General features: G+C 43.8%; 1 protein-coding gene across 1 annotated transcript; it reads right to left on the bottom strand.

Moving 5' to 3' along the window:
- Window positions 1-3,225: 3,225 nt before the first annotated feature.
- Window positions 3,226-19,430, bottom strand: LOC130122540 (L-threonine ammonia-lyase). The gene is made up of 11 exons (XM_056291471.1): window positions 19,315-19,430; window positions 13,535-13,865; window positions 12,165-12,281; window positions 10,858-11,099; window positions 9,953-10,118; window positions 9,201-9,300; window positions 8,953-9,028; window positions 8,398-8,523; window positions 7,354-7,521; window positions 3,747-3,804; window positions 3,226-3,369 (listed from the first exon to the last, which is right to left on the bottom strand). The coding sequence occupies exons 1-11, from the start codon at window positions 19,428-19,430 to the stop codon at window positions 3,226-3,228; spliced, it is 1,644 nt and encodes a 547-aa protein (XP_056147446.1).
- Window positions 19,431-26,708: the final 7,278 nt, after the last annotated feature.

The following is a 26,708-nucleotide window of genomic DNA, read 5'->3' as shown; positions in this document are numbered from 1 at the left end:
CCCGCCAGACTTGTTTCTGTTTTCTGTTCATACTTTGCTCCTTATTGTGCAAACTTGGTCTTTGCGTCTGTGTTGTGTCCGGCGGAGGTGGTGGTGGTCTGGGCAAGCACTGCAGCGTCACGTGATGTCTGGCTCCATATCTCTCTCTTTTTCCTCATTGATGTTAAAGGTGAAATCTGGGATTTCCCTTGTCTTTCCTCCACTATGACAGCAAGAGCTACGGACGTGGTGTAAGTGTCTGTTGCCACTGGTGTGTCATCATCTCAGCAGTAAACAAGTTTCCACACTTGTTAAGACTGCATCCTCAGACCAAACCTAGCAGGGATGAGCAGCAAGATCCAGAAAGGGCCGGTGCAGGTCTGTGCTCCAACCAAGCAGTTACACACCTGATTCTATTAGTCAACCAAGTCTTTGCTAAGATCCTTGATTTGTAGACTCAGGTGTGTCCACAAACCAAGGTCCTTCGACCTGCCCCCACACCGCCCTTTCTGGATCATGTTGCACATCCCTGGATATGGGGACACTGTTCTTGTGTAATATTGATTGTAGAAATGGTCCAACAGAAGCACCACCACATCAACATCATGTTTGAACTGGCCTCTGTACCGTGGTTGGAGACACTCTCCATATACTGCTGTCTATGGAGTGTCTCCAACCACGGTAGATATTATGCAACCCGACTGCATGGTCCAGATGGATGAAATAACCAATGCATGGAGAAGCATCCCAGATTTCAGCTTTGGTTGGCACGAGGGACCGACTGTACTACATTTTTCATCTTCCAAATTTCATTGTATGAACATTTCGAAGAATATTCTAAAAAAATAAACCAGCATCCATAACGTGGGTGTACGTAGAAATGGTGACGCATGCTCAATAATCCAGGTAAGAAAATCAAAGAAGGTTGAATCAGTTCATCTGGACACAACCTTTATTGACAGAACCGTTTCATCATCATCTAAGTGACCTCTTCAGTCTCAGCTGACTGCAGGTGTCTCCACCCTTATAAACAACACAGTGGCATAATGACCGAAACCAACGACCGGTTTCATATGCAAATATGGGGGTGACCATTAACTAAAGAGGCCATTTATGTTAAGAGGGGACGACCATCCCGGACCCAGAAAGGGGGTGGGGGGGGCATGGCGTCACTGTAATTGTGGGGACACCTGCTATCAGCTGAGACTGAAGAGGTCACTTAGATGAGTGATGAAACGTATCTGTCAATAAACGTTGTGTCCGGATGAACTGATTCAACTTTCTTTTAAGTAGAAATCAGTTTTAACTTTTGGCTCGTCAGGTTTAATCGGTTTTAATGCGTGACATCAGAAAACAGGGAGAAATCGGCGTGAACAGAGTCGATGTCAGCACAACATGGTTTTTATATTGGGAATGAATTTTGGTCGTAATAATGACACAGTCAAGTGCATTGGTGTCTTTGGTCATCGTGGCCCATGTGTCTCAGTGATATCGGTAGATGACATGAAGTTGCCCAACAGCACAGGGTCAGTATGTCCTCTGCTAATGAACTTAGGAGCATTAGCCTGTCTTAAACGGGCCCTGTCTCCGCTGGTTCTGTCTCCTGCTATTAATCAGGGATGGATGGAGCTGATCTTCTCAATGATGAGGTCACAACTTTCATCTCCAGCCCCGCTCACCAATGGGGGGGAAGTAAACAGTTCACATACACACACACACGCAGGTTTATTTAACAGGAACCTTTGACTTGCTATCCTGGTTCCAGGCCAAAGTTCTGAGCGACACCAATGGAGGAGAACAGGGCTGCCCAACCATTCAGTGTCCTCAAAGAAGGTTGGATCAGCTCATCTGGACACAACGTTTATCGAGAGAAACATTTCATCACTCATCTAATGCCCCTTTTCCACTACATGGTACCGGCTCCACTCGACTCGCAGAGCGTCGTTTTCCATTACCGTAACAGTACCCCCTCAGTGTAGCCGTTCTGATGGTTCATTTTGGTACCCGCTCCAGTTTTTTTGGAACCTCGACAAAGGTGGTACCAGAAAAGTGGTAACAGTTACCAAAATGCCGGTACTTTACAGTAATGGAAAAGGAAAAAGTCGAGTAGAGTTGAGCCGGTAGCATGTAGTGGGAAAGGGGCATAAGTAACCTCTTCAGTCTAAACTGACTGCAGGTATCCCCCCCACCTTCATAAACAATACAGTGGCATAACGACTGAAACCAAAGACCAGTTTCATATGTAAATATAGGTGTGACCATTAACTAGAATTTCAAAGGCCATGTGTACTATTCACAGAGGATTAGGACCATTCCCCAATCCTCTGTGAATAGTACACCTGTTAAAACATGAATAGTTAATGGTCACACCCATATTTGCATATGAAACTGAAACTGGTTGTTGGTTTCAGTCATTACGCAACCTATTGTTTATAAGAGTGGACTGATTTAGCCTACTTTGAAGTTCAATGTGATGAACCAGAACTGGATTCTTGAAGATGGTATATTAAGTAAGCAGATATCGTGATAGCCAGATATATCGTGTAAAATTCCTTACGGTTATCATGATAGTATTTCCCATATCATTAGACTAGCACTAGGAATAAGTGACCTGAAAGGTATTAGATGACCATATAATATGTCCATTTTTATTTGAAGAACGCATCTGTTTCCACTTACACTACCATCTCACACATTATGTTATAAATACAGAAAATATGTACAATAGTTCAAAAGCAATTGCATTGAAAAATGTAGTGGTAAAATGTAGTGGTAACGCTGGTACTTGCTCAGCCAGGGACCGCTATGAGGAAAAGCAGCGGGCCGGAGCCTGCAGTCTAACCTGTGAATATGGGGCCGAAGCTAGTGCAGAGTGGATAATTCATGCTCTGGTATTAGTGCTAATCTTTCAACACTAGATGCAAATTCAGTGTATTACAATCTAATGACTATAATCTCTATCATACACTGTTATTATGAATGAACTTCGTGTAGCAGCAATAAAAGTGATAGTAGTAGTAGTAGTAGTAGTAGTAGTAGTAGTCATGTTTATAATGGTAGAAGTTGTGGTAGAAGAAGTTCTAGTTGTGCTATAATCTCAAGGCTTTTCTGTATACAATTAAGTTCACTGAACAGCAGCCATTGCCTGTCTGTTTCCTTATGCAATAAAGGTCCCGTGTGCAAGTGAGTGAGTCGTCGAAGATTCTGAGTCTTGTTTCATGCTTGTGTTGCAGGTATTCTTTCCGTCTATGTTTTTTTCAGGCATTTTGCATTCATTTGTGCCTGTCCGGATCGCCGGTCCAGCCAGCATAGAGACGGATAGCGCTCACACAGTGTCTTACGGAGCTGCATGCTTTGGGCTTTGTCCCTGGTTTCCACCACACACTCCACCTATTAACACACACACACACATATTCGGTTAGCTCTCATCTTATGATGTCACACATCTACTCCCTCCCACCCACGCACAAGACACACACACACACAGGCACACAGCAGGGAGTGTGACGCAATCTAATCATGCAACCCAGCTGACCTCTTGCTACTGCTGGGGAATGATCAGCAATGCACTATCACACCCACCAGTTTTTCCATCCACAGTAGGCTCTTGAGTTTATCTCGTTTTATCTGTATGTAGGTCATTCGAAGTCACATGACCTTTCCTTGGCCGCCAAGCCAACAATTCCATGGCGAATGTGGTTGCAAAAAGCTGATGAGTTGATTGGAGAGGAGGTGTGAGAGGAAGGATTAAGACTGTATCAGCCTACCTGGGTTTTGAAGAGCTCTGACTTGTCACTGTGCCTCCGGTGACAGACGTCCAGCAATCTTGGAGGAGAGAGAGAGAGAGAGACAGAGACAGACAGACAGGGACAGACAAAGAGACAAAGAGCAAAGTTTGATGCTGACAGGTAGACAGGTTATTGTAGGTAAAGAGCAGAGGATAGAGAGAGAGAGAGACCCATTTGATCCACATGTCCGCATTTCAGAACTTGTATTTAACTGAATGCAAGTTCATTTTCATAAAGTGCTGGGCAATAAGGAAAATGTTATTATTATTACAGTAATCACTGGGGATTTTCCACACTATCATAATATATCACGATTCCCTCTTGCATATACAAACATACCATATGCAGGAATCCAGCTGAGATTCATCACATTGCACTCTTTGGTAATGTATAGTATCAAACTGAAACTACAGTTTTCAAATATTAATCCCTCACATATTTCAGGCCATCTTTTGTGAGAAATTGTATGTAAATTGTTATCATTGATTTAAATTATATACACAATATAACAATATCCAAAGCACAGCCCAATACAAAACCATTGATGCAGAATTATTGCCCAGCCCTACTTTCATACATACCTGTACATATGTAGGTATGTGTGAAAGTGAACTGTTGTGATGAACTTGTATTTTGATGTACAGGCCGGGGCAACAAATTTATTCAAATAAGACAATAAGGTATCTATCTATCTATCTATCTATCTATCTATCTATCTATCTATCTATCTATCTATCTATCTATCTATCTATCTATCTATCTATCTATCTATCTATCTATCTATCTATCTATCTATCTATCTATCTATCTATCTATCTATCTATCTATCTATCTATCTATCTATCTATCTATCTATCTATCTATCTATCTATCTAGCTGTCTGTCTGTCTGTTAGATTTTAATGTCTCTGATCACAAAGCTGTGATTTTCCACACCTTGCTTCCATTTCCTGCTCACAAGCCATCTACCTAAATCCGCTTTCGGTCTTTTCATTCCAAGTCAGCTAGCAGATTTAGCAACAAAAAAAAAGAAAAGAATTTACCGCCTCCTGCTAGTAATACAGAATACAATACAATACAATACAATAAGAAGGATCTCTCTGTAAATGAGTTATTGTATTATTTTAATAGAACTTGTTGGATAACCCTTAATGACATTGCCCCTATCAAATTTAAAAGAGTCAAACATAACGCCCTCCTTGGCTTAATGACCACACAAGGGCCCTAAAGAGGAAATGCAGGAAATCTGAGAGGAAATGGAAGAAGGACAAACTTAAGGTATCTCTTGATGTACTGAAAAGTTTGATGCTGGCTTATCAGAATGCAGTTAAAGAAGCAAGGAATTCCTACTTCTTTCTCAAATTTGACTGCTGGTAGCTGCCACAACCCCAGGGTTTTATTTCAATCAATAAATCCAGTGCTTAGCCCCCCTCCTAGCCAGCCTTTGGAAGCTTTCATTGAAAAATGCAAACAGTTCCCCCACCACTTCATTTATAAAATAGATGACATCAGGCTCCACATTACATCTGTAATGAGAAATCTTCCCATCTGCACTGACCCCCTTGCCAGTTTGACTCATTTTAAACAAATTTCTCAGACTTTGAGGGGTTAATCTCTCACTTAAAGTCTTCCACCTGTCAATTAGACACCGTGCCCACTAGGTTTCTGAAAAAGGTATTTCAGTCAACCCACAAATTCTCTCCTGCTCACTATCTACCAGTTTGTTCCCATCTAGTTTTAAACATGCAATAATCTGACCTCTCCTGAAGGAGCCCACTCTTGACCCTCTTGTTTTAAGCAATTTTAGACCAATTTCAAATTTATCTTTTTTACCTAAAATCTTGGAATGTCTGTTGCTTCTCAACTAATTGCACATATGAATAATTGTAGCATCTTTGAGCAATATCATTCAGGATTCCATGCACATTACAACACAGAAACAGCTCTTATTAAAGTTACCAATACCGCTGACTCTGGTGCTTGTTCAATTTTAATCCTGCTACACTTGAGTTCCACTTTTGTTACAGTCGATCATGACAGCCTTTTAAATCGCCTGGAAAACTATGTGGGCATTACAGACAGTGCTCTTGCCTGGTTCCAATCTTACCTATCTGATAGATCTTTCTCTGTTGTAATGGGAGAATTCTCCTCATCCCCAACCCCCTTATATATGGTGTTCCCCAGGGGACAATTCGTGGTCCAATATTATTTTCCATTTACATGCTTCCCTTGGGTCAGATCATCCGCGATCATAATATTAATTTTCACTGTTATGCAGATGACTCCCAACTTTAAGTCCCACTTGCTGGTAGTGACACAGACAAATTTTCCACATTATGGCTTGTCTCTCTGATATTAAATGCTGGATGTCACAAAACTTCCTCCGGCTCAATGAGTCCAAATCTGTGGTCTTTTTATTCGGTCCCCCCAACCTGACCGGCAACCTGACAAATAATCTTGGGAACCTGTCCGCCAATGTCAAGAAATCTGCCCGTAATTTGGGCGTGTTCTTTGACTCTGAGCTCTGTTTTGAGACACAAATCACCAAGATAACACAGTCATGCTTTCTCCAAATCAGGAACATCGCAAAAATTGAACTTTTTCCATCCCAAATGGACCTTGAAAAAGTCATCCATTCATGCATTTCATCATGTCTGGATTATTGTAATTCCCTGTATTCAGGGCACAGTCAAAAGTATGATGTTCTTCGCTAAAAGGGGAAACTACCAACTTTTAACTCTCAAATATTTTAATGTGAAATGATCAAAATTATATCCCGAAGTAAAACTAACAATTAAAACCTATATTTACCTTAATTCTTTTAAAAAGTCCAGTTAGTATCAGTGAGTGTACTTTTGTCACCACTGGTTCCTATTTCCAAAAACAATATATCAGCCATCATCTCACTTCCTAATCTGTGGTGTCACACCCACTTCAAGGCCAAAGAAGATCCTCATCATCATCAAAGTCAGCCAATGAAGTAACTCCCTGCCAGGCATCTTGACGATAGAATGCCATGGATATAATGTAAAGCACGCAAACATTTAGCCACTGAGCGGAGGGATCAAGTTGTTGTTTACCAAGTCACAAGTAAGTCTCAAGTCTTGGCACTTGAGTCCCAGGTCAAGTCCCTAGTCCTTAACTTTGAGTAATGAGTCTAAAACAGGTCATTATTCGCTCTTCATCAAATTTAATGACATTTCAATATTCTGCCAACAGAGTAATAATTCATATATTGAATTTAGACAAATCATGAATGCTTTTTAAAATTTGTGTTTATTACGGATTGATTCAAAGTGAATCTGTGATTATGGAAACAAAGACGAGAATGGCTGCACACTTTTTAAAAGCATTTACGCTTTCGTGTCAAAAGACTCAAGTCCAAGTGAAGTCATGAGTCATTGGTGTTAAAGTCAAAGTTGAGTGCCAAGTCTTTTTCAAATTAAGGCAAGTCTAAAGTCATCAAAATTATGACTTTGACTTGATTCTGACTCAAGTCCAAGTTATGTGACTCAAGTCCAGACCTTTGGATGTTCTCCAGCAATACCATGTATGCCACAGTTCCTTCTGCCAGTATTAAAACCAACCTGACATCCTCTCTGGACAGGAAGTCCAGCAGCTTGGCCATGTCGCCGGGCCAGTCGCTCAACTCCACCGAGAACTTATTGACCCGGTCATCCAGCACCAGGGCTCGCTCCACACACTGTCTCACCACCTCCAGCTCCATGTTCGCACTGCTCACCACTACTGCCACTCTACAAGCACACAAACACATAAAGAAGAAACAGATGGGAAATATTGCTCCTTCTGCAGCAAAACAGATTATTGCATTTGAAAAGTTAAAAAAAACCTTGCATCCCCATAGAGTAATTTCATCTATTCACACATTATAAAGACAGGCTCTGAATGATAGTGCCATTTTACTAATATGATAATACTGTAGTGAATTAGGGGGGCAGCTGGGAACCACCACAGCCAGGATGCGAACCCGGGTCACCCGCACCACGGGCAACTGCGCTAACCAGTCGACTAAAGGGCTCAACTCGTTAGCCAAGGACTAGCGAGTCTAGTCATCCATAATCGGTACACTACCCCCCTCCTTCGGGAAGCACATCCCTGTGCTTCAGCATATCAGCTTCCTCATGCCTCTGAGCGCATATGCTTCCGATGGCCTCACCATCCCACTTCTGATACCAATGTAGCGAATTCGGGGGGCAGCCGGGAACTGCCACAGCCAGGACGTGAACCTGGGTCACCCGCACCATGGGCAACTGCACTAACCAGTCGACTAAAGGGTCTGACCCGTTGGGCTAGGGCTAGCGAGTCTAGTCATCCATGATCATTACAATACAATAGGTATTGCCAAGATTCTGACATTATATAAAAGCATATGAAGATCGTGCAACCCAGAGAAGATAATTTCATCAGTCAGTTCTTGCTAAGGAGGAAAATCCCCTGACTAGGAGTCACAAAGTACTCATTTGAGAAAATCCTAAAATTGATACTAGTCTCTCTTCACATCCATGTATATCACTGCATCTGTGCCACAGCATTACACAATCTTGAGTGACCTACTTAGAGCCAACCTGAATGTTAATGGTAAAGCCCTAAAAGAATCAAGTCTGACCCACTTTTTCCCCTTCAGTTCTGGGAGTTGGCCGGCCAAGATGGCTGCCAACCCCATGGCGCCCTCTGTGTCCACGGTGGAGCGCTCAAACTCCTGGAACCGCAGCATGGCCACCAAAGTGTCCTCCTCACTGTGGGCGAGAAAAAAAAAAGGTGAAAAAAAAACCAAAAAGTTACGTCAGTAAAATATTAATATATATAAACTATTAATTCTACAGAAAGGCATTCGATTACTGTTACTCGGGAAGGGAGGAGCTTCATTCCAAAGTGCTCTATGTGTTATAGAAAAAAATACACGTGCGCCTTGAATTCATCAAACAGTATTTCAAACCGATATGATTCTCTGCTTGAAAGCATCATTTTAGGAGCAAAGGTCTTGAGATGACTCAGTTCTTTCATTGCTTTGTTAGTAAGCCACAAGGATCTTAATTCTCTTTCTGGCGCACCATTTTGGGTGTCACACATAGGAGTGAACGTTTTTGATGATAGATATCTCATCTTGGAATGAAACTGGAGATGAAGCTGACAGGAGTGTGACACTGCCCTTATAGATGCAGTACCTGACAGAAATGACTTTATCCACTAGTTTCTTTGCCAGCTGGAAGGTCTGAGTACCCAGTGACTGTTCTGCAAGATCTAATAACAGAGAATGGATATGTAGCAAGAATCTGTTAATTATTATTATTGATCAATATGCACCAACCTTATGACCACAAGCTAAACAACAGTGCCAAAATTTTAGAGGAATACTATCTGCAGTATGTGATATCTATCCATCTATCTATCATGTGTGCCCTCCATAGATTACCTCCAAAGAGCTTCTTATTGGTGGAGCTGTACAGGTCTTTGATCGGGCTGTCTGATTTCAGCGACTGTAGCAGACGTGGAAAGGTCTCTGGTTCCACTCCCTGTCACAGAAACACTGTTAGAATCAACTTTTTACAGTGTTTATGAATACAACGTTCATGCTACTGTGTTTCTACAAATGTACAAAACATTAAATGGAAAATGGACCCCATTTATATAATGATTTTCTAGTCTACTGACCACTCAAAGTGCTTTACAATATAAGCCTCACATTCACACACATCCATACACTGATGGTGGAGGCTGCCATGCAAGGCGACAACCTGGAGCAGTTAGGGGTTCAGTGTCTTGCTCAAGGACACTTCGACAAACTCTTTGGAGGAGCAGAGGATCGAACCAGAGACCTTCCGATTACTAGACGACCCACTCTACCTCCTGAGCCATGCTGTCCTGGCGACACCCCGTCTTATTCTGAGTCATCTTCATGGTCTACAGTCTTGCGTCTCATTTGTCACAAAGCCTAAAGAGCTCTAGCTTGTTCCCGTACCATACTTTTAACAGATAAAAGCCATTCATCATAGCTTCCCCCTTGATTCACCCGCTGAGTCAACTCCAGCGATAGGGTGTGTGGTTCTTCTATCTTTCACACTTAGTGTATGTGCATTGTGGAATACAAATCAATATTACATAACAGCTTAGCTATTCAGACAACAAGCAGAATAGTTCAACTCAAATAGCCGAGGGTCAACTTACTATGACAAGAATACGCGGGCTGAGGTGTTTGATGGCTGCTGCTGTACCAGCCAGCAGACCAAACTGACCTCCGGCGGGTACCACCACTGCATCTACCTTGGGCACCTGCTCATAAATCTCCATTCCCACCGTGCCCAGTCCTGCCAGGTACACCGCACTGTCATTTCTGTCAAGCACAGACGAGAAAGAGAAATAAGAAGATCTGGGTGTAACTGCTGAAGAGTTTTAGGCTCTATGCATTAATTCATTTTGCAGTGGGAGAAACTATCCTGGTAGTGTATTGGGCTGAGGTGCACAACATCCTCTCAATGTCATTGGATACCAGTATCCACTGTCTCCCTGCTATCCATCCTGTCTCTCTCAACAGTGCACACAAAAAAATAATTGTCTAATATCCAGAATTATCATTTCATAACCAATGCTAAACACAAAATCCCTGACAGTGACCGTGGTACTTATAGATGATGGATCTCTTTAGACTCAATGTATTCATATAGTGTGACACTGGTGAGAGTCCTTAGCCTGAGCCAAATAACCAACTGTGTGGTGAAGTGGGGGGAGGATTAAGACAGGATCCTTAAGGTCACCCAGTTAACCTGATGGATGGATGGATAGATGGATGGATGGATGGATGGATAAATGGATGCATGGATAGATAGATCAACTGAGGAACAAAGGGTTTACCTCAAAAGGGAAACTACGAAATATTGAACAGAGCATCATGCATGACTTTTTGTTTTCTTTGGATGCCAGTAGATGATTACACCTGAACGCTCTCCTTGCAGGAATCCTTCCTACACCAAGATTTTCCACAGCCTGCTATTTGACCAGCAGCCATGAAGTAAGTCACATTTAGTTGCATCAATGAACCCTTCTTGGGTGACCTGTGTGGAAATGAGACTCACTCCTCCAGGAAGAGGTATCCATTCTCCTCGGCCAGGTGTCGTGCGTGCTTCTGGGAGTCCCGGGCAGTGCTGCCATAGGAGATGACCATGGCGCCGTAGTCCCTGTAGATCCTGAGGCGGGGTGAGGAGCAGCAGGCAGGCATGATGACAAACACTGGGATCTTCAGCTCCACTGTGTGGTGGGCCACAGCCATGGAGAAGTTACAGTCCGTGGCCACGATCACCCCCTTCCTCTGCTGCTCCTGGGAGGACGTGAAAAGGAATGGGTGAGGAGCCGAGACGTACAGAGCAGATATGTCCTATACACCAATGATGAACTGGCATATGCAAACAGGTTCACAAAAAGCAATGAGAGATCTGTCGTTGTGTTGGTGAATTACAACATCACTGTGGTGCAGCAACTGTCTTCTGGTAAGTCGATGTGTTGAACACTGACTTACATTTAAGGGTGTGCTGTACACGCACTAAACATAAAGGACACTAAAAGGGATCACATTCTCTTTATGAATGGATTATTGTGTTAATATTAGTGCATTTTTGTTAGTGTATTAGAGTCAATGCATGTTCCCAAGAAGACAGCACTACACTCATTTTAAGACAAAGACATGACTGCTTGTGTAGGCATCCATGTGGAAACGTGTACATAGGACACCGGCACACACACACACACACACACACACACACACACACACACACACACACAAAATAATTTATTGGCTAATGTACATTTTAGCTATACTTATACTATTACTTTATGCTTACACAAGTTAAGGTAGTGGCTAGCTGCAGATCACATTTTTATCTTTTCATACCATTCTCTCCATCATATCCACTCCCTTTCCCTCCATCCATCCATCAATCCATCTAGCCATCCATCCATCCATTATCCGAACCGCTTATCCTGCTCTCAGGGTCGTGGGGATGCTAGAGCCTATCCCAACAGTCATTGGGCGGCAGGCGGGGAGACACCCTGGACAGGCCGCCAGGCCATCACAGGGCTGACACACACACACACACACACACACACACACACACATCTAAGGACAATTTAGCACGGCCGATTCACCTGACCTACATGTCTTTAGACTGTGGGAGGAAACCGGAGCACCCGGAGGAAACCCACGCAGACATGGGGAGAACACGCAAACTCCACACAGACGATGACCTGGGATGACCCCCACGGTTGGACAACCCTGGAGTTCAAACCCAGGACCTTCTTGCTGTGAGGTGACCGAGCTAACCATTGCACCACCTTGCCACCATCCCTCTCTGACTCCCTCTCTTTTTCACACACAGTCCTGTTTTACCTGTGTCAGTGAGGTTAGCAGGTACATCACTCCTCTCTCCTTCACAGAGCCTGTGTACTGGAGCTGCTCCTTCTTTAGGTAGATCTCCATACCGTACTGTTTGGACAGCCTGGAGTACTGGAGACACAAACATCAGCATGCTATCAATCCAGAGCATTCGGAGATCACATGAACACTACATATGACCCTATGGGGGTCAAACTCATCTAGATTCAATTTATCCAGCTTTTTTCCCATTTAAGTTTACCCACTTATGGGAAAAGCTCTTTTATTGTTATGATTTAGCAGGTTTTATAATATGTCATATACTTTTTTTGTGCAAATGCTTTTTATCAAAAGCAATGTACAATCCCCGCGACACCTAGCCATGCTAGAGCTGGGATTGTGAACCTCAAGTGTTAAACACCAGTGTCCAACTAAGCCCCCAAACATACGTATATATATATATATACATGTTCCCTACTTCCTTTTATTTTCAGAGTCAGAGTATTTGTATTTAGACACACTCATCTTTTATATATATTGATCTATGTCTTGATGCATGCTCAATAATGCAGGTACGAAAATCACAGAAAGTTGAATCAGTTCATCTGGATACAATGTTTATTGACAGATACGTTTCATCACTCAACTAAGTGACCTCTTCAGTCTAAACTGACTGCAGGTATCCATCTATGTGAAGAGGGAACGGCCATCCCTGAACCGGGGGGGTGGGGGGGCTAAGAGTACATCTGTCACCATCTTACAATGCTGTGATTCCAAATATTGCCAGATCCTCTGTGAATAGTACACATGGCCTTTGAAACTCTAGTTAATGGTCACAGCCACATTTGCATATGAAACCGATGGTTGGTTTCGGTCGTTATGCAACGGTATGGTTTATGAAGGTGGGGATACCTGCAGTCATTTTAGACTGAAGAGGCCTCTTATGCCCCTTTTCCACTACATGGTACTGGCTCCACTTGACTCGACTTTTTCCTTTTCCATTACTGGAAAGTACCGGCATTTTGATAACTGTTACCACTTTTCTGGTACCACTGTTATCGAGGTTCCAAGAAAACTGGAGCGGGTACCAAAATCAATGCAGACCAGCTACACTGAGGGGGTACTGTTATGGTAATGGAAAACGACACTCTGTGAGTTGAGTCGAGTCGAGCCAGTACCTTGTAGTGGAAAAGGGGCATTAGATGAGTGATGAAAAGTTTCTCTCAGTAAATGTTGTTTCCAGATGAACTGATTCACCTTTCTGTGACATTGAACAGTGGTTGTGCAGTAGCGTCCCCTTACTGGCAACCAGAGCTTCCTCATACTCTCTACTTAGTTCTCAATTAGCGCATGTTAAGGAAGGTCATGCTAGGGTGCTACAGTACCGTGCAGGGTGTCTTCTGTATCCCTGACTGGATTTTGAAGGCCGCAGCGCTGATGTCCTCAAAGCGGAGGTAGTCGGGCTGTGGGGATTTGGCCGTTGCCTTGAACTCGCTGACCCTTCTGGTCTTGGGTGGCTCCATGCAATGCATCTTGGGGGTCTCCACCACATTGGTCTCCCACATTTTCACATCCCCGTTGAAAAGCTCCTCTTCCCCAAAGTCCTTCAGTCGCTCCGGTTCAATGAGGGTGGATCTGCGGCCCACTGAGCCGTTACTGACCGGGAAGGCCTTATAAGAGGAGCCCGGCTGACTGGGGCCCAGACGCAGCTCCTCTCTGGGCAACACAGACACACACAGGAGAGGAAGGAGGAGGCGTTTAATCACAGTAGTATGTGGAGTCTCATTTCCTAACAAGACACCCTGGATTTGAGAAATGTCTTAATTAAATGATGACACAAAATTAAAACGTTTAATTGGCTTGGCTGAAAAATAATGAAATTTTACTCACTCGTTTAATCTTAATATAAAACAAATGGATTTCTAAATGGATTTATTGAATGACACTTTTTTTTCAGGGGTGGGGTGGGGGATGGGATATTTTTTCTCCCCAATTGTACTTGGCCAATTAATTACCCCACTCTTCCGAGCCGTCCTGGTCGCTGCTCCACCCCCTCTGCTGATCCGGGGAGGGCTGCAGACCACCACATGCCTCCTCCCATACGTGTGGAGTCGCCAGCCGCCTCTTTTCACCTGACGGTGAGGAATTTCACCAGGGGGGCGTAGCGTGTGGGAGGCTCACGCTATTCCCCCCAGTCACCCCCTCCCCCCGAACAGGCGCCCAGACCGACCAGAGGAGGCGCTAGTGCAGTGACCAGGACACACACCCACATCCGGCTTCCCACCTACAGACACGGCCAGTTGTGTCTGTAGGTATGCCTGACCAAGCTGAAGGTAACACGAGGACTCGAACCGGTGATCCCTATGTTGGTAGCCAACAGAATAGACCGCTACGCTACCAGGACGCCGAATGACACTTTTTTAAGGTGTTCCTTTAACCAACATAAAGGACGTATAGCATTATGGAAATGAGCTAGTTATATGTTTGAGAAACCTGATGATTGCAGGCCTTAACTTAACTAACAATCGATTACATTCACACCCGGGAATGAAGTTTCACTTCCTTCTGCTTCCACCTGCACCAGACCCATCCACAGTGCACACATCTGAACAATCTAGTTCACGCAAGAAATATATCTCTGAGAATTGTATTAGCGGATATTGCAAATGTATGCATAATGTATTCTATTGGAATGGATGTATTGCGTAGGATAATTGTCTGTTAAATTATGTCGTTTACAAATTATGCATTTGTACTGTATTCACCATCCAACAAACAAGCAAAGGAAAAAAGGTGAGAGAAGTCTTATTCTAGTCCAACATGTTTAGGAAACCACCCATCCATCCATTATCCGAACCGCTTATCCTGCTCTCAGGGTCGTGGGGATGTTGGAGCCTATCCCAGCAGCCACTGGGTGGCAGGTGGGGAGACACCCTGGGCAGGCCGCCAGGCCATCACACAGGGCTGACATACACACACTCACACACATTCATACCTAGGGGCAATTTAGTATGGCTGATTCACCTGACCTCCATGTCTTTGGACTGTGGGAGGAAACCGGAGCCCCCAGAGGAAACCCACACAGACATGGTCAGAACATGCAAACTCTACACAGAGGACGACCCACCAAGGTTGGACTACCCCGGGGCTCGAACCCAGGACCTTCTTGCTGTGAGACGACCGCGCTAACCACTGTGCCACTGTGCTGCCCATGTTTAGGAAACCAAATAGTCACAAAATATATCAATGTAGAGGAGAAAACATTTGAAAAATGCTGATTAACAATTTGGTTTTGGTGATTTTCTAGGGAATGTTTGTAATCTACATGCCATTGAAACAAAATAGACATTTGACAAGCCTTTACATGTGGCTTCAGGGAGACGGTTGCAGTGATCCTGTTCTGTAAAATAACTGCAAGAAATCGTGACTCGCAAACTGGCCGACCAAACATTCATTGACCCATGCTTGCATGCATCCGTACCAACGAGTCTCAGTCCATATTCAATTCATTTGATTAAAAGAAACGCGGTCTGAAACTGCAAATCAGTTTAATGATACAGCAGCCATCATACACAATCGTATCTGTACATGTTGTTTGGAAAAAACTAATTTTATGGTAAAAGAGATTTTGCAGATGTATCTACATGCTGCAGATGCTACATCCCTAGATACATCTGCAAATATGTATCTACAAAATGGAGATACATCTGCAAAATACATCTGCAATGCAGCTGTATCTTTTTATTTAGTAGGCACTAGTGAAAGTACATAATTTTTTACTAGAAACATGAAAGTTTCTAGTAAAAAATGATGGACACATGCAGGCATGCTCACCCTGTGAACATGGATCAGATTGATTCACGTTTCGTATCACCCCAGCTTTGCGATTCACTGCGTTGTGCAGCTCAGGATAATTAAAATGCTAATGTATGTGGCCGCAGCACCGACAGTTTGATGAAACACTGGTCACTAGTTTGATATCAACCAAATTGAGAAGTCCGACCCCAAAACACACTATCAATTCCCTAAATCTTGTGACTATTTAGATGATGTTTGTGTTCTCTGAAAGAACTGGCAGAAGAAGAGGAAGAACACAGTGTAGCGCCACATTTTGTATCCCCTCTCTAATTTGTACCCCAGAGACAAGTGTTCTTGCTTAGAACACGTTCTCATTCCCTTGCAATAAATAACATGGAGTTAAATAGGCTCATTATAACGTGATTTGCATATCTTAAACCCACATGATGGTTATGCTCGAATGTGCCTTCATGTAGAAAGATAAAAGCACTTATTTTGCGGAATTTGAATAACTGAGGAATACAGAGGATCCACAAGCCATTTGCCAGCTTTTGGTTGTGCTGCTGGGGTTGTGAAACCTTGTTGGTGATCTAAAAATAGTAAAACAATCAATCTGATAATCAACATTGTGCTATTTTTAATTTTGTTACACAAACAAAAAAAAAAGGAAATGTAATGACTAAGCTCTACTTTAAATGAATGGAAGAAAGACATTGTATAGTGGACACAATGTGGCGGAACAGGCATGTTGACTTTGACCATCAATGTTCTGATGGCATTTCGAGCGGTGTCTCTCCTTATTGTTACTGACAAATAACCCGCACAGACCAAAGCCAAACTCCACTCAGTCTGTATTTTCGGAGCGAACCCAACGTTCTCACATTCGAAACTCCTTAATAAGATTGGTTGGTGATTTTCAAACCACCCATGATAATGTGAGGGAGTGTCTTGTGTAGCCTATGAAGTGCACACACTGTTAACAGGCTTGGATTACACTACGTGGCGATTAGCGCCGACACTTAGCCACTGAAGCAGATCCTATTTAGTTAAATGCTGAGTAACTGTGATTAACATGTGGACTCTGGCATGTGCAAGAGATTATTTATGTTTTATTTTGACTGGTTTAGGTTTTGTTTTTTCTATACAAGTGCAGTTCAGTAACACGGCTCAGGTCACATTAAAGTATACCAAACCGATAGAACACAAATATTTCCTTGTGGCTTTCCATTTCTTGTGTGCACTCACCTTATTCTGTCATTTGGAAAACCTCACCCATCTGTCGCCCACGTAAAACAGCCAAAACCATTATTGACGCGAGACTACAACGAGAGGTCTGGTTGTGCGGTATTGTGTCTTTCAGAGTTTTCGGGTGTTGAATAGTGATTGTGTTTTTACCCAAGGAACCCATTGATGGCGTCACATAACCTCGCCTACTTGGAGTTTCTGACGCCTTGGACTTATAATACACATCTGAGAGACAGTCACAATCTCAAAAGTCAGTTAGGCCCACATGAGGTATGTGTGATGGAGAGACCGGCCTTCTGCCTGAAGTTACAGCTCGACAAATTCATAAACATACGGTCAAAATGTGTTCAACTGCATAAAGTTACGACAATAACGGAAAGGAAACCTGAAGAACTAGCAGGGGTGGGTGGGGGGGGGGGGGGGGGGATACTGTGCACTATGGGAGTATTTTGGTTATATCAGACATAACACACATATGGAAAATTAGCTTTTTGATTTACCAGACACCTGCCGATTACTGTTTCAATTGATGTATACTCTTAAATTTCTATACTTCCTTTTTATATATATATTTTTTATAATTTTTTTATAATATTGACTGTATTGTATATAGAAATGTTTTGCCGTCTGGAACTTGCATCTTTTTCCTCAATAAAGAAGTGATAATGAGAAAAAGAGAAATACATCCAGTCTCCCAGCGTAGGATGCTGCTCAGCTAGCATGCAGCATCCACCAGATGGAGCAGCCTCCCCATGAACTACATGGGGGCCTGTGGGCCTTTATTCACCCTGCTCAGCTGAAATCATGAAAGATCTGTAACAGCCAACGCTGAAACCTTTCTTCTCCTTACTGCAGGTGGGGCGGGGGGGGGGTCCTGTGTAATAATGTTCCCAATAATACTGCCCTTTGACCCCGTTCACTGTTTCATTGGGGCTTGCAGTCTTAACCGGCATGGAGAAACACACAAGCAGAAGTCTAGAGCTCAGCTGTTGCAATGTACAACCATACTGACCATTAGCATATTATCTGAACACTTGCCGCTGTACAACATCCAGGCCACAATTGTGCATCTGTACATCTTCCGAACTCGGGTCAGAAAGCAGTCAAATGCACTGTACATTTTGTGGTTTGATTTAGCCTATAGAACGACAATCTTGAAATGTCCGAATTTTCCCAGCGCACCAAAACTCGACCCACTCGGTACTCTGTGAAGTCTTAAACCAGCAATACGAATCCTTCACCATCTATGGTTTGACCCAGATCTCACGTCATCTTCAGCTGAAAACGGTGGGCTGGAGTGGAGGGACTGTATACAGTAAATACAGTAAAGGTATTCTAAGGAATAGCGAGGTATTGCTGAGAATAACAAACTACTTAACGTACTTCTCTTTCCAGAAAAAAGACACTGGGTTTTATTCCATTTTAAAACTCTTCTCCCTGTTTTTTCCTCTACGTCAATCCCTTCTGTCTGTTTCTGTCTGTCTGTCTGTCCAGTAGGATTTACCTTGACAGGAAGAGAAAGATGAAGGAGAGGACCAGACGGAGGAGGAACCCCACCAGGGTCTGGAGGGGAGGGGCGAAGCCTTCGTAATCTGGGATGGAGATCAGAGGTCTAGGGGAGGTGGAGGAGGAAAAGGATGACGAGGGGCTATGGGAGAAAGGGGAAGGAGAGGCCGCCACCGTTGTAGCAGGAACTGCGTTGGAAAGGCCCCTCTGCCCATGTGGGGTGACAAACATACAGCCATCAGAGTCCTTAGATTTGGGGGCGGGGGTGGCCAAACACGAACCTGGATGTGTTTTAGTAAAACAGGATGCTTTTGTGTGCTCAGATTGAGGAGGGAGCGAAGAAGGAAGGGAAGGAATAATTAAAGATGTATGTTTTTGGGAGGGATCTTGTTTAGCGAGCCAGCAGGGTGGAAGAGCCTCAGGGAGAAAAATTGGTGGAGGAGAAGGAGGAGCAGCAGCAGGAGTTGCCTCCGCAGTCAAACATGAAGCTGCAGCAGGACTCAGAGGCTCCTCCTGGTTTTGGACCAGGAGGGGGTCTAAGTCTGTCTCTACATGCTGGCTCTGTGTGGGGAAGAGGTGTGGGGGATCTGGGGGGTCAGGGGTTGTAATATCCCACCTCTGCCAGAAGGGGTCATTCTCCTCGCTGTCTCTGAGTGCCGGCTTCGGAGAATACAGACGCTCCAATCGCTCACTCAAGTAGCTTGAATAGAAAAACTGAGCGGCAAAGTTCATCCTTGACGATCCGCTTTTCTCCTATAGTCCCAGTGGTCTCTCTCTCTCTCTGGATCCCTCAACTCCTTCGGTGGCTGTGGTGTGTCCGAGGGAGAAGAGGACACTGACTGTGGAGCTCCCACGGTGTGACATTCCCTGCCCCAACTCCCTCCCTCCCTCTCTATACAGCATCTATTTAAGGAGGGATTACTCTGGGACACATGCTTGGTGGCCCTACGGCCTGTTCCCTCCCAGCACTCTATTCCTGGGCCCAGACCAGGATTATTTCCCTCCTGGATGACGTAGTGCTAATCAGGCCGTCTAAGGGGATAGACCCAGACTTAGGGTTTATCTGGGGAACAATGATCTGGAGGCTCATCCACCACCCAATGACTACAGAGGACTATGGATGGAGGATCATAGATGAGAGATAACAGGGAAAAGGAAAACTATAGGTAAGGGAAGAGAGTTGGTAGTGTTGCTGGGTCCAGTTCCTGAACTGGACAAAAAAAAAACAAACTGTTTCTGGTTAGCAACACTACCCACTCCATCCACAGCTAACATGGAGGTGCCCTGGAGCAAGGTATCCCCCCCCACCCACACACACCTGATCCACGTGAGATGGTCAGTAGTCAGCAGCAGATAGTGTTTTTGATGCGTAGCTCGTAGGTGGTACTGTGCAGTGTTATGGAAGTGATGCAAAATGATGCATGAAAAAGCATGCATGCACTGCTATCCTTTTATTGGTGAACAAGTGTTAAACACAGAAATTTTATCAACTAATGGTATTCTCTCTTTCCTGTGCCCTGGAATTGAGCACTAAGCACTCACTACTCAGCTACTGGGCTCAAACTGGTATGATAATGCACATGTATGACCTTGATAATGTTGTGAGGCTTTTTTTTTTGTTTTAGCCTTGTGGTGACTTTGTGCTGATACGTCAGCTATCTTAACATTTTCTGAAGATCTGCACCTATTTTTTGTGAGCCTTCTTCTCAGCATGTGGCATTAGTAAAGCCCAGTATCAGGACTGAGCAATATATCGCTTGAACATCAACATGTCTATCCAGACATGTGCAGTAGTCACCTTGCAAAGGATGAATGTAAGGCAAATTGGACCCATCAGTCATGTTGGGCTAAAACTCTTCCTGCTTGAATTTAGCAAGATCTGCTTTTTTATGGCTGCTCTTGAAGAAAATATTCTAATGCATCTGACTAATGATATAATTTACTCCAATTTAATGAATTCTTGCACAACTGCCTTATTTCCCCGTCTCAAGTCAAACTAATCATTGCAAGAATGGTTTACTCTTAGCAACTGAGGCTTTGATTTCTGCAGATATATGCAAAAGCGGCATATATCTGCAGAAATCCAGCCCTACCCACTTGTGCATGTGACTTAACAGCTACGTTGACTGACCAGATGAAGACCCTTGAAGATTAGAAGAAAAAATAACATCATCATATGGTTATAGCGGTTTTGACAAGAGGCACCGTCGATGGACAGAAAGGAGAGTTTGTGGAGGTGGAAGAGGCAGTCGGCCAAGCATCCAGCCAGACACAGAAACAGGATTAGGGGAAAGTGAAGGAGAGGAAGATGAGATGCTGCCAGTCCGCAGCAAATACATTAGAGCCGATTCAGTCCCGATCAGATGTCCAAATTTACGCTAACTCCCGAACAGACGCCTGCCTTCCCTGCTTAGCCTCTTTGCAGACATGCAGAGAGTCCAGTAACTCAGATCACTGTATGAATGTCTATAGCCAGACAAAATCCCTTAAGAGGATCTTGATCAGAATCATGAATACATGTTTGGGTTTGTATTACCCCACATGGAACAGTAGACAACCAGGATTTACCGTCTAAGCAAGATCCAGACACGCGTCTGTTGACTTGGTAAGTTGTCAGTCACAGAAAACTACCCTCAAAAGTTTCACTGTGATCTTTTAGACTACACATGTAATTATCTCTAAATACATACTACTGCTCGGTGGAAGGTGACGGCACCGCTTGTTCAAAACATATTGTGCAGCATGTAGGTCAACTTTACCTACTTTACCTGAAAGCTTAGTGGTTATGCATTTAAAAGGATGGCTGATCTATTTGCAGCCAACTGTTACAAGACCGAATATGAGATATAAAGTACGCAGAAATCACATTTTCCAATATAATAATCAAATTGATTCATGAGAATTTGTGGATAAAGTCCTTATTTTGGCCTTGTCTGGTTTTATTTCTTTGTAAAACACTTTGCAACATTATTTTAGAAAAGTGCAATATAAATTAAGTTATTATTATCATTATTATCATCACTATTATCATTATTATTATTATTATTACTTCAGATGGACAAACAGAGTCGAGATGGTCTCTTTACAGGGGCTTACACCACACCTCCCCGTCTGACAGGATTTGTAGGTGGTAGGCCAGAGGAAAAACAAAGGCAAAGGTCAACCAATAACAAGCTTTTACCGAAGAAGTTTGTTTCTTCTAATGTACAGACACAAACAGCTCTGCAGTTTCTCTCTCTCTCACACACACACACACACACACACACACACACACACACACACACACACACACACACACACACACACACACACACACTCTCACCTAAATTAGATTTAGCTCCTAACGAAGTGGCAGGAAGGTTGTCTATGCCAGGGGCCTAGCAGATCCAGAGGGCTGAGCTCATTTCTTGGCATAACACCTCCTGCAGTAGGTGTGGCAGGACCTGTGTTCAGTGGCAGTGAAACAGCAGACAGGATATGTGGGACCAGCTGGGGCTCTGTAAGACGTACCTGTTTGTCGAAAAGGTCATCCTGCCTTTTTTTTTTCTCCAAATATCATCGATGCCTGTCTGGTTCTGCACGCACGCACGCACGTACACACACACACACACACACACACACACACACACTTGATCTTACTGAGATGTCACTCCAGAGTGAGACATGGAGGCGGGCAGACAGACAGAAGGACGGTGTTAGATAGAAAGGAAAGAGGAAGGCAGGAGCATAAACAGAAATAGACTATTGCAAGGTGACCCCCACCCCCGTCTCGCTTTCTGTATTTCTAACAAGTGGTCTGACACGCCACATGACACCAGCCTGGTGTAATAATCCTCTGTGTTGGTGTTTGTGTCTGTGTTTGTGTCTGTGTTTGTGTTTAGCCATACCTATCCTGTTGTACCATGTGATTACTGGCCTACTTGAACTTAAACTGGCATTAGAAACAGCCATTTTACTGTACGCTAAAACCAATTCATACTGAATAAGATTCCAAGTTTTTTATATTTTAGTGAGCTAGCTAGTATCCGCTGATCATGTCGCAACTCTGGAGCAGCCATACAGGATGCTTTTGTATCATTCATGTAACCTCAGAAAGCATGATGTGATTACTAGTCCTTTATGCTGCCATGTCCCTGACCCATGCACCAGTAATCTCTCACACGTGAACCCGCCTCTCCTCTCTGTCTCGCTTCTCTCCGTTTACCCCCACACTCACATTTCATCCACTAGTTTTTCTTCCTCTTCTTCGTCTTTCTTCTACTTAACCTGCAGATCTGCTTAAAAGACTAGACAGGGCCAAAGAAAGTCTAGCTTAATGCTGATAACCACGTTAACAGCCATGGCCGTATGTTTGTGTGTGTGTGTGAGAGAGAGAGAGCGAGCAAGACAGACAGACAGAGCGAGAGAGAGAGGGACAGAGAGAGAAAGAGCGAGACAGACAGAGAGAGCGAGAGAGCCAGACAGAGAGAGAGAGAGAGAGAGAGAGAGAGAGAGAGAGAGAGAGAGAGAGAGAGAGAGAGAGAGAGAGAGAGAGAGAGAGAGAGAGAGAGAGAGAGAAAGGGACAGAGAAAGAGACAGACCAAGATATCAGTGTAAATAGAAGGAAGGAGAGAAGCAGAGACAAATATGGAGCATATTAGCAAGGCAAGAGAACAAAAGAAGTAATTCCAAAAGAGCCAAGTAACATCAGCCAATCAAGGTGAAGGCCATGTTTTGCATAAATTTAAATCAATTTAGGTTAAAAAAAATGATGTCAGCAACCCTTTACTGCCTTTTTGATTGGTCCGCTGACCTGCCAACCAGAGAACTTGTGTGCGTGTAGCAAATGTGGCCATGGTTGTTTTACTGAAGGTCCTATTGCCAACGTTGAGCAGACAGTTGAGACCCCTGGCTCCAAATGTGGTCACAGATAGATTACAGAGGTTAGGTCTGTGGACAGGAAATGGTTAGCATTAGCACCGTGGTTAGCATCCCCAGCAGCAACCATGACAAGAAGACGGTGGAAAAATTATCTATGGCTTCTCTTCTGAAATTTCGTATAATTTTTAGTCACTGTACCTGATTAGGATGCCTCCTGGGCGCCTTCCTTTGGAGGTTTACCGGGCACGGCCAACTGGGAGGAGACCCCGGGGTAGACCCAGAACTCGCTGGAGGGACTACATGTCCAATCTGGCCTGGGAACGCCTTGGGATCCCCCAGGAGGAGCTGGAGGGCATTGCTGGGGAGAGGGACGTCTGGAGTGCCCTACTTAGCTTGCTGCCACCGCAACCCGACCCCGGAGAAGCGGCTGAGAGATGAATGAATGAATGAATGTGCTGTACCCGAGATGTTTCCTGTAACAGAGACTTTTTTTTAAAGAAGTCGATGAATTAAATAGAAATAAAAGTCAATTCAAGTCAACATGTGTTTTCAATAGGATTTCAGTGGAAACAGACCCTCTGAAGCCATTGTTTGTCTAACTTAGCAACAATAACCAATGAGGATGGGAGAAGAGCGGCAACTGACAAAGGGTGAACTCCTACGAATGATAACAATAATATACAAATGATAATTAATAATAGGCGGCATGGTGGCAAAGTGGTTAGCGCAGTCGCCTCATAGCAATAAGGTCCGCGGTTCGAACCCCGGGGTTGTCTAACCTTGGAGGTTGTCCTTGGTCCTCTGTGTGGAGTTCGCATGTGGTCCCCGTGTCTGCGTGGGTTTCCTCCGGGTGCTCTGGTTTCCTCCCACAGTCCAAACATACAGGTCAGGTGAATCGGCCGTACTAAATTGTCCCTCGGTGTGAATGTGTGTGTGCGCCCTGTGATGGCCTGGCAGCCTGTTCATGGTCTCTCCCCGCCTGCCACCCAATGACTGCTGGGATGGACTGCAGGATCCCAATGACCCTGAGAGCAGGATAAGCAGTTTGGATAATGGATGCAATGGATGGATAATAATAATAATGATAACTAGGGACTGTCTACAGGATTAAATAGACAAATGAAAAAAAAAGGAGCATCTGATTAACCAGCATTACACTCTCATCCTCTAAACTGTAGGAGTCTCTGCATATGCATTGGACCAGGGGCATGTGAAAACCGTGTAATTACTGTCCTTAAGTTCTCAAAGAATCTGCTAATTGCCCAAATCAAAGGCTCCCCTAACTTGTCATATGTGAAATGTCGAGACTGGCGTGTATCTCTGCTTGAATGCCTCAACTCTGACAACTCAGGCTCTACTGCTACATGCTCAGTGTTCTCAACTACGGGCGAGGAATCCGTCACAGGGTCAAGTTGTCAATAACAACATGATCTGGGGATTTATGATGTGCAGCAGGATGGGGACCAGTTCTGCTATTCTTTGAGCTAACACAGCAAGCTTGCTCAGAATGGAATTCAGAGCTCTGAGGTGCCACATTGGATGTGCCTGTCTCTACCTTGATCACTGAGAAGATGACTGGGAAAGCCGTAATGGACAGTCAAGTTCTCCCATGGAGCTTTTGCAGTGGCTCTTGTTTTTTGGTCTTTCGTTGCCACAGTACACTTAAGTCTTTCAGTGCCACAGCACACTTTCAGGAATCAGCAACAGTTTGTCATTTCTATCATGTACTTGCATACACAAAAGAATCCAAATTTAGTTTCACCCAGCCCGCAGCGGTGCAACACAAAAAATACTTTGTAAAGTGATTTGTGATGACAAGTACGTTTCTGGTGTCTCAGTTATCTGACTCTATGGATAGGTAATTCATGAAGTCAACTGACCAGACAAGTTGCAGAAATATTCTCCAAAGGTGCAGCCCTTTGGTGTGCAGTCCTCCCTCTGACAATGCTCACACCTTGAGTGCAGATTCCAGGAGGTCGGAGGGGATGTGCCCCCTCCAACTTCTGAAAAACATTAAGTTGCCCCCCCCGCCATAAGTTATTTCTGAATAAATTACACAATTGAAAATATGTATTTAATAGAATCCGACTCCACTTTTGAAATAATTCACACATAAATGCAACACTGTTTGAAGGTTTTGTTTATATCCCCCCGATGTATCCTGCTCAATGGTCTGAACCATTGCATATACTAACTTAGGAACTTACTTCATCCTGATACCAGTTTTTTATTTTTAATAAATTTGCAAAAAATTCTACAAAACCTTTTTCACTTTGTCATTATGGGGTATTGTGTGTAGATTGATGAGGAAAAAAAGGAATTTAATCCATTTTGGATAAGGCTATAACATAACCAAATGTGGGGAAAGTGAAGGGGTGTGAATACGTTCCGGATGCACTGTATGCATCATAGGGTAGTCCTGTGACAGATGTTTTGTAAGTAATTTTCTTCCAACAAAGATAAAGTCTACCCATTGTAACAGCTTATGTAACCCGCAGTGTGTAGAATGGAGGGGTCTGCGCTGCTGACTTTGAACAGAGGAAGATCTATAGTGTCTGTATCTGGGTTATTATCATTTCTTATGCTCAAAATCTAACAATTATGGGTTTCGACTATCACTGGGTTCATAAGAGGATTGGCAGAAGCAACTCTTCATGAGAGTAATCACACCTCCAACCCACAAAGAACACACACGTATACAACCTAAGAAGAATAAGGGAAATATATTTACAAAGGTAACAGAAAACAGGGAAACAAAAACAGCAAGTTCCTTTAACAGTGTTTGTCTTGGGCCCAGGAACCAAAAAACATTCAGGGGGGAAAAAGTACCAAAATAAAATAATTAACCTCCGTTTGGTGTCCTTTACTTGTTCCTACCATCTCCTGGGATTAAAAACCGTCCCTGAGCTGCAGTGTCCGATGAGATGATGACGTCCAGGACCAGTGACGAGGAAGCAGCTCCCCACTGTCCTCCGAAGTTTCTCAATTAAAAAACGAAACAAAACAGCGCACAGGTGTGCAGAGCAGTTACCAAAAGCTCCAAATCATATTCTTGTAATCGGTTATTTTCTTGACCGGTGCGAGATTCGATACGGGGTGTACTGCACCACAAGGCGACATTACTAACCGCTCGGCTAAAGGGTCAGACCC

Source organism: Lampris incognitus, chromosome 13 (genome assembly GCF_029633865.1).
Source record: "Lampris incognitus isolate fLamInc1 chromosome 13, fLamInc1.hap2, whole genome shotgun sequence".
In the NCBI taxonomy this organism is placed as follows: domain Eukaryota; kingdom Metazoa; phylum Chordata; class Actinopteri; order Lampriformes; family Lampridae; genus Lampris; species Lampris incognitus.
Note: the sequence above shows the minus strand (reverse complement) of the source record. Positions and strands in the feature narration are given on the sequence as shown.

Bases quoted from the DNA above. Each gene is read 5' to 3' on its own strand.
- LOC130122540 (XM_056291471.1), bottom strand. From the start codon at position 19,430: ATGAACTTTGCCGCTCAGTTTTTCTATTCAAGCTACTTGAGTGAGCGA. The intron at 9,301-9,952 runs GTAAGTTGACCC...TTTCTGTGACAG, and splicing joins GCCCGCGTATTCTTGTCATA to GGAGTGGAACCAGAGACCTT. The intron at 7,522-8,397 runs GTGGGTCAGACT...GTGTGCTTGTAG, and splicing joins CCAGAACTGAAGGGGAAAAA to AGTGGCAGTAGTGGTGAGCA.